Genomic DNA, 8,002 nt, shown 5'->3' on the forward strand with positions numbered 1-8,002 from the left:
GTGGTGCTGGGTTGACGGTTCGACTACACGGTATTAAACGTCTCCTCCAGCCTTGATGATTCCACGATTCCATGCCTCTATGATTCTCTGAATCCGTGATTCTGTTCTGTAATTCCATTCTCACCCCGGGCGGGGCGGGGCCCACAGCGGCTGTCACGGAAAGGGAGGGAAGGGCCGAGGGGGCCCCGCCCGTTAGCTGTTGCTGCCCGGGCCGCGATTGGCGCCGCGCGGCGCCGCCCGGCCCCCGCTATAAGGCGGTGGCGCGGGTGGGGAAGGAGCTGCCGCGGCCGTGGGGAGGCCGGTGGGTACGTGGGGTCTGCGCGGGACGGTGACACTGGGCGAGCGATGCGGGGGGAGGCTGAGCTGGGCTCCGTGCGGGGCCGGGGGTGGGCTGGCCGTGCTGTGAGCCGGGGCGGGGGTCTGTGAGTCGAGCAGGGACCCGCGCTGGGGTCGGGGCCGCCTAGATTCCCCCCGAGTTCCTCTGCCCTGGGCCGGGGCCGCCCCTTCCCGCTCTTTGTGTCCGCGGCGGCCCGCGGGAGGGTCCGCGCCCGGCCCTGCCGGGCTCCGAGCGGTGCTGGGCGCCCCGCAGGCCTCGCTTGGGCCCCGTGGGTGACTCGGGACTCCCCTGGCCCGGGCGGCCCGTGCTGCTTCGCCGTTTGCCCTGGGGCTCGGCCCCGTCTCCTGGCGCTTTGCAGCCGCCCTGCCGTGCTGCAGTCACAAGGCGATGCCTCACGGCTCGTCGGCGGCTGCTCGCGGTGGGCGCCGGGCTCCTTTCGGCTGGAGAGGCTCGTCCCTGTTCGCCCAATGCGAGGAGTTCGGTACGTGTTGCAGGGTATGTCCAAACCGACCTTTATGACAGTTCGGGAGTTTTCGGTAACGCAAGTTGTTCAGACTGAGTCTTGTTCCTTCCTCTGAGTATCTGCAGTGTACCGTGCCGTCTCGTGCTCTTCCTTTTCCTGACACAAATGCAGGTGCAGACATTACATTTGTCAGTAGATGTTGCTTTTGAATAGCCCTAAAGAACTTGAAACCACTTGTGAGACTCTTGCCTTGATTAGCAGGTAGGTGAAACAGTAAGGGATCTTTCCCTGACAGCTTGTGCCAGAAGCCAGTAAGTTAAACATGATTATGTAATTGGAAAGCCAAAAGTGAAAGGCACTCAGGATGCAGAGCAGCTAGAGACCAGTGTGTACCCTCTCCACAGGGGAAGAGCGAGAAGGAAGACTTACCAGACAAGATTCAAAACCAGTGTGACCTTTGCCTTTCTAATAAGGTGACTCAGAAACTCTGCATAGAGGACTCCTAGCCAGAGCTGCTTGATGCAGGTATGTGACTGACTCCTGGAGTACTTGCTGTTGAAGATTTGAGCGTATAAAAACTGTTTGACTATCAGAAACATCAGGTACTGTGTAGCTGCTGTTAGACAAAGCCATTAAAAAAAAAAAACAAACAACAAACCCAAAACTACACATTTGGAGAGCTACCTTGAATCTAAATAGAAAAACATGTTTTTATCAGCAAACTTAATGTTGACATCTCAGCAATTTTTCTAATATATCAAGAATTAAGCTATGCCAGGGGATGTATACAACATGTTACTTCTGGTAATGGAATGTCAGAAGTGACCGTTACCATGTCAGGACAGACTTTTCATTAGAGCTCCATGTGGATGTGACACTGACAGATAAAAATCTGGAGTCTGACAGATGTTTTGCAAGCCATGCAACTGCCTCTGAAGCAAACATGGTCTTAACACTACAAGCCTGTTTCCAGTTCTGCATTGACTGGCTGACTTGCCTGACAGGCAGTTACAGCATAAACCTCTTCCACTTGCTGTGCTGCTGAGAAAGTCTGTCTGCTCTTGAAACTGTAGTCATGTCTGGAAAACATCTTAAGACTGCTACTCTCTCATCTCTCCATCTTGCTGTCTTCTATAAACTACCAACTTCTGTGTGGTTTAGCTTGGTGCAAAGCTTTAAAAGTGAGTCTTGATCAAGTATAAGGCACCCCTACACCTCATGTGGGAACTAACTGCTGGTCCAGCCAATGCTGTTAGGTATTGGCTTTCGTTCTAGAGTTTCTAACAGTTGCTTGAATGCTAAGTTCTTGGAATACTCTCCACAGCTAATTAGCTACAGAAAAGTTCTTTTATTCCTCATCAAAACTAACAGGGATTGGGAAAAGATGATTTGCATTGAAGCCTTCTACTGAACAGCTCCCTGCTTCTAAAATAGCCTCTGGCCAAGCCCCAGCTTGTGCAAGGTAACTTGGCATTATCAGAAAGATGTGGTATTAACTGGAGTTAATGAAGAATAACAGTGATGCCTTTTTTTTTATTTGCAATGGTGAAGCCTGAGCACTCCTGTATTGTAAAGCCCTTGCTTTCAGTGGCTGGATAGTGTGGGTGCTGTACATGCTTGTGCGCCAGTGGTAAATGTACAGCACTGATCTTCCCAGTGGCTTTTCCCCTTGTCTTCCATTGGCAAAAAGGATGCTATTATGATAGTACTATCATATGTATAGTACATATATATATGTATACTATCATTATGATAGGATATTACTATGATAGCTACTATATATGCAGCATTCCTCAAAAGGGATTTTACTAGCAGAAATAGAAGAAAGCATTTTTCACAATTAGAAGCATGTTGATTACAAGCTGTTGTTGGAGGCTTTTTAACTAAACAGCTTTTACTGATTTTTTGAAAAAGAATTAAGCTGAAGGCCACTCTTGGTAGTTTTATTCTCATTTCCTTTACTGTGCCCCAGTTAATTTAGGTGGAATACTATAAGACAGTAGCTCCCATCTCCTCCCCTCCCTGCCACTCTCCCCTCCCCCTCCCAAAAAAAAAAAAGCCCAAAGACTTAATACTTGAACCTTGAACATGACTGCTTGATGAGGACTTCAGTATATTTGGGTGAACTGTACTGGATTTGCTTTTGAAGCCTCTTCCTATAGCTTTGGCTAGAATGGTAGCAGTGAAACATACCTGCAGGCATTAACAATAGTGAACTTAGAAGCATAATGCCTATAATAATGAAAAACTTGGTTTAGAAACTAACTCCAGTCTTGCACTGCATTTGTCCCCTAGCAGCCTTCTGCAATTTAAACTGCCTGTTTGTCCTCTAGTTACAGCTTCTGAATTGGATAATAAAACTTCACAAATGAATTTCTGAGTAGAAGCTGGTATTAGGCAAAAACGAAAAGCAGCAAGTTATGCATGGAAAAATGATTTCTAGCTGATGTTTTCAACGGCTTGATTGCTGTAAGAACTGAAGTAGGCTATTGGCAGTTCACGCCAGTGATCTGACTAATCCTGCTCGTGAGTAAATACGCTTAGATGCTTGATTTGATAGCAAGTGTGGTGGGAAGGGACATAGCTTTATAAGTGCCACTAAATGTATATGGATGGTGCTGCCAATCCCTTTGAAGATCAGGAATTTACAGCCTCTAATATCTTACAGCAGAAGTGATAAATGAAGGCATTGCTGTGCCTGGTATGCTCATGGGGGATTTTTAGCTCAGGTAGGCTGTAAGGGGAAAGTGAGTCTGAACTAGAACTAGTTGTGGCCTAAAGCCAGAAAAACAGCAGTGTGAGCTAGCAACACTATAGCTTTGAAACTATCTAAAGCTACTGTCATGCACTATTAAATAGTTGTTTGTGCCACTGTTAATCTGTACAGATGCTTCATACCAGACTTTATATAGGGTGGTGGCTCTCAGGTACCTGTGTGGGAAGAGGATATGCCTGAAGGAATGATGCCTACACTTTTGTCATTGAGAAGTGAAGTTGTTTGAATTGTAAACCAAATAGAAAACATTTGGATTTTTAAAAACCTATGGATTTGGCCGAGAAAGATCTTCACGAGGAATCTGTAAGTTGCTATGTTGCACTCGAATTTGGATTCAAAATTACTTAGTCAGCATAAATCAGTCTCATGTGTCCTGAAACAAGATTGCCAGAAGATCCTGGTGATACAGAGGCTGGTGATGTGCAAAGTTTCATAGTTTATATAGTTGATGCTGTCTACTCAGTCAGACTGGCAGAGGGGTAGCATCTGCAATAGTTTCCACTGTGAAAAATTATTTTCTAGGTGATAGTAACTGCTTAATGTAAGGCTATATGCTGCCCCAAACTGCTGTAGAGGAACAGTAGGTTGTCACTGCTGCTTGCAATGGTGCAAGCTGCAGAAGAGGTTTCAATGTAGCCATGCAGTGCCTGCATGAGAAGCAAGGTAAACTGTCTTTTATGCTGATGCTGTACTGTTTTGGCTGGATCAAACAGTGCTGCTGTTCAGACATGCCCTGAGGAAAATGAACTACATGAAAGTCACTCTTAATCACCCTCAGCTGATCACCCTGTGTTGAATAAGCACTGCAGAACCAAGGTGATTGTGACAAATCATACACTTCTCTGGCTGCAGCGGGCACACAAGCCCTGCTGAGGGTGTGTGGTGTGGTCAGGTTTGGTTTTACTACTTAAGCAAAATTGGGTCTGCAGAACTTGGCTGATTGTATCAGATGCACTACAGGCTATTGAGTGCTGTAGTTTACAGGGCTGGGAATGTGACCAGAGTGTCTGCAAGTTATGTGACACTGGACTCTAATGACACATGCTGAATTCTCTGTAGTGGAGGTGTCCTTGCTGAAATGGTGATACACATGGGTCTGTCATTCCATGAGACATCAGGGAACAAACTTTGTCTCCAGCTTGAGCTGTCTTGGTAAAGATCCTGCACTGCAATTGCCTTGACTCATGTTGAAATGCAGGTGAGACTTCTGGTGCAGTGGGTAACACTCACTGTAACCCAGTGGTCCTGGCTCAAGGTTGAAGACTGACTTCTCCTGAGGGGTTTTTGTATGAAGATGCTGCATCTGCAGCAGTGATGGTGAGGAAGAGCCTTTCCTGGATAGGTGTATGGGACCCTCAACAGACTGGGAGCCAGAAGATACTCTGTTACCCCATTGCTAGTCAGTTGGGTACAGGTCAGGAGAAAGGCAGGTGTGCACTTACAGATGGCCTTAGAGCCTTTGGGTACTGCACCTTTTGTACCTCAAATGGCAGTACTGAGCCATAACCTGATTTTTACAATAGCACAGAGGTAAGAGACTTTCTTGGGTAGGACTGGCTCTGGTCTCTATTAAAGTCTTCCATGAGTTTGTGTTTTGTTGAAGATCTAGGGTAGTAGGAGAGAAAAGCTAATGAATGCATACTTACTTATGTCCTAGCCGAAGGAAGGAAAGTGAAGCTATCAGCTTTGTAAACAGTAACTTGGAAACTGAAGACAAGGCTCACATGACTTTTTAAATAGGGTTGTGAATTTGGAAGGGGAAGTAGCAAAAGACATTAGCTGTACATTTTTGTCCTGCTCAAACTACAGCAAACTAAGGAACTCTTGGAGATCTTCCCATTTCCTGCCTGCTGCCTCTCTTCCAATTCCAGCTGTGGTCTTAACAGGCTGCCTTTCTCTTACGGTTTTAAAGCCACTAAGAGGAGCAGAAGCTTAAACTAATGATATTCCCATTGTGCTTCATTAGTCTTAAGTATACCTCTAACTGCTTTTTATGAAAAAAGAAACATATGTTTTATGTGTTTATCAGCTCAGTGAACAAACAATTAATTACCATGTACTCAGCCCTTGTAAGCAGACCACTGTTAAGGACAGACTTACAGTAATGCATTAGCACTGTAACTACCTTCACAATTAGCTTACCAATCCTGAAATTCTTAGTATATAAGAAGGAGGGTTGTAAATTAAATTTTAAAAAGGGCCAGACACTCAAATATAATGTTTCTGTAGGATTCCTTGAGGAAAACTAAAGGTAGCTGAATTGCTACCTTGTCATGGATTTGAGATCTGACTTGTGATACAGCATTTGTATCAATAGTCTTAAATCTCCCTATACTGAATTGTATAAATTGCATACAGCTTTGTCTCATCTTGCATCTCCTAGTAAAAATTGCTACCTCTTAGTATGCTGATGATGTGCTATCTCAACAAGCATGTCAAGAGCCAAAATATGGTTCTGTGATTCTATGACTGAACAGCACAAGGCACTGAGTGCAAGAGTCACATGCCCTTGTGGAGGATACCAGCCATGAATATAATCTTGCTGAGTGCGGTAAAACTGTACAACTTCATTACTTATTTTTAACCCTGCAGGAGTTCGAAGATGCATCGAGACTGATAGTGAGGACAGAAAAATCTCCTTGAAGAACCTGAACTGTTCTGGGTTGAACAGCCTGTTCTGGCCTGAACTATTGGTCATGTCTATCACAGATCACAGCCCCACCACCGGAGTGGTGACTGTCATCGTTACCCTGATCGCTATTGCAGCTCTGGGAGCCCTGATCCTGGGCTGCTGGTGCTACCTGCGGCTGCAGAAGATCAGCCAGTCTGAGGATGAGGAAAGCATTGTGGGTGAAGGAGAAACCAAAGAGCCCTTTCTGCTGGTGCAGTACTCTGCTAAAGGACCTTGTGTGGAAAGGAAAGCAAAACTAACTCCGAATGGCCCAGAAGTACACAGCTAACTCAGAGCAACACATGCAGATGGACTATGCTCATGACGTGTAACCAGCAGAAGCATCTCAATACTGTGAAAAACCTGGTCATGTGTTCACCATTCATCGCGAAACACCCTGATGAGAATTAAATAAGCTTTGTTTGCAACTGCGTGCACTGAGAAGTTGCACTGTGCATTGACTGTGTATCCTAATTCCTTGATGGCAGGAGCTGACTCGCCTGGCATAATGTCCATTGCCGGCAATGGGCACAGGGATACACTGGTGTGAAGAGACTACTACTGGTTTTTGTTACTTGAATGTTTAGCTGAGCCTATTTTGATGGAACTACTACTGTAATGTAAACTACTTTACAACTGTGAACTGTAAATAGGCTGCCAGAAACTTCTTGCTTTGTGTTCTGTAGCATATGGGAATATGATGCACTTGTATGTAATACACAAGGGGACTCCAGACCTTCAAAACCAAATCTGCAGTTAAAGCTTGCTTCTGCTATGACATTGAGTGTGCAGCCATTAAGTCAGAACTTTGAACAGTTTATTGGGCTGATGCAGAGTACTTCATTTGAAAAGGGATAAGCATTTAGTCATATGCTGAGGGAGGACACACAGGAGCTACAAGAAGGAAGAGTTCCTTTAGTTGCAGCTATGTTGTTTAAGCTTCAGGCTGCTAGGACTGAGTTCTCTATGTAGCTACTGCAAGGAAACTGCCATTTTGATGGATTCTAACATGGAAACTAATGATGGATACTGAACCCTCAGGGGAAGTCCAGAAGGTTTCCAGGTGTTTGAAATGGCAGTAGAGCAGACTTTTCCATAGGTCTGTGTGCTCAAACTGCAGAAGTGATTACTTAGCAAAAGTGGCTTAAGTGCAACTAGTACGAATTCTTCCCAGAACCCTAGTTTGTGTACTTAGCAGATAGGGTGTATGTTAACAGCCTGTTATAAAAAGGTATTTTAGTCTACAATCAGCCATCTCTAGAATTCAGTTAATGTATCTTGTATATAACTTTTGATTGAACTGTACTACAACAGGAGAAGTTTCAGTCTTTTCTACTGTTGGTAGGAGCAAGGGTTATTGCTGGTCAGTTTGTAGAAGTTTTTAGCTAGCAATGGCCAAGTCCTTCCAGAGAACATACATTTCCTGCTCTGTGCTATAGTTCAGCTATACAAACTGTAAAAAGGTGTTAAATGGGATGTTCTGGACTGCAAACGTCTGGGGGGAAAGCCAAGAAAGGGGAGGAGAAAAAACAACACTGAGCAACCAATGGCAGCTTACATATTTTAAAACTCTTTGTGTAGGCACACATGCTTTAGAGGTCACTGGCCTGTTTTCTATTACTTTATACATGGCCGCCTTTGCATACTGATATTTTTAAACACTTAATTGCCTAGCCTTAATTCAGCTCCAGAGGAAGCATTAGATTTGCTTCTTGTACCTGTACATATGGAATAACTTAAGGCCTAGCAAGCTTG

At 45.0% G+C, this 8,002-nt stretch overlaps 1 protein-coding gene across 3 annotated transcripts; it reads left to right on the top strand.

Moving 5' to 3' along the window:
* The first annotated feature begins 203 nt into the window (after positions 1-203).
* Positions 204-7,025, top strand: SNN (stannin). Of its 3 annotated transcripts, none has more exons than XM_069029822.1 (3): positions 204-301; positions 1,205-1,325; positions 6,169-7,025. In XM_069029822.1, exon 3 carries the CDS (start codon positions 6,273-6,275, stop codon positions 6,534-6,536), a length of 264 nt encoding a protein of 87 aa, XP_068885923.1. In that variant the 5' UTR covers positions 204-301; positions 1,205-1,325; positions 6,169-6,272; the 3' UTR covers positions 6,537-7,025. The 3 variants fall into 3 exon arrangements, with proteins under 3 accessions (XP_068885923.1, XP_068885922.1, XP_068885924.1); XM_069029821.1 differs by having other exon boundaries at positions 228-305; XM_069029823.1 differs by lacking the exon at positions 204-301 and adding an exon at positions 447-818.
* Positions 7,026-8,002: the final 977 nt, after the last annotated feature.

The sequence above is a fragment of the Aphelocoma coerulescens genome, chromosome 14 (assembly GCF_041296385.1).
Source record: "Aphelocoma coerulescens isolate FSJ_1873_10779 chromosome 14, UR_Acoe_1.0, whole genome shotgun sequence".
NCBI classification, from domain to species: domain Eukaryota; kingdom Metazoa; phylum Chordata; class Aves; order Passeriformes; family Corvidae; genus Aphelocoma; species Aphelocoma coerulescens.

Bases quoted from the DNA above. Each gene is read 5' to 3' on its own strand.
- SNN (XM_069029822.1), top strand. From the start codon at position 6,273: ATGTCTATCACAGATCACAGCCCCACCACCGGAGTGGTGACTGTCATC.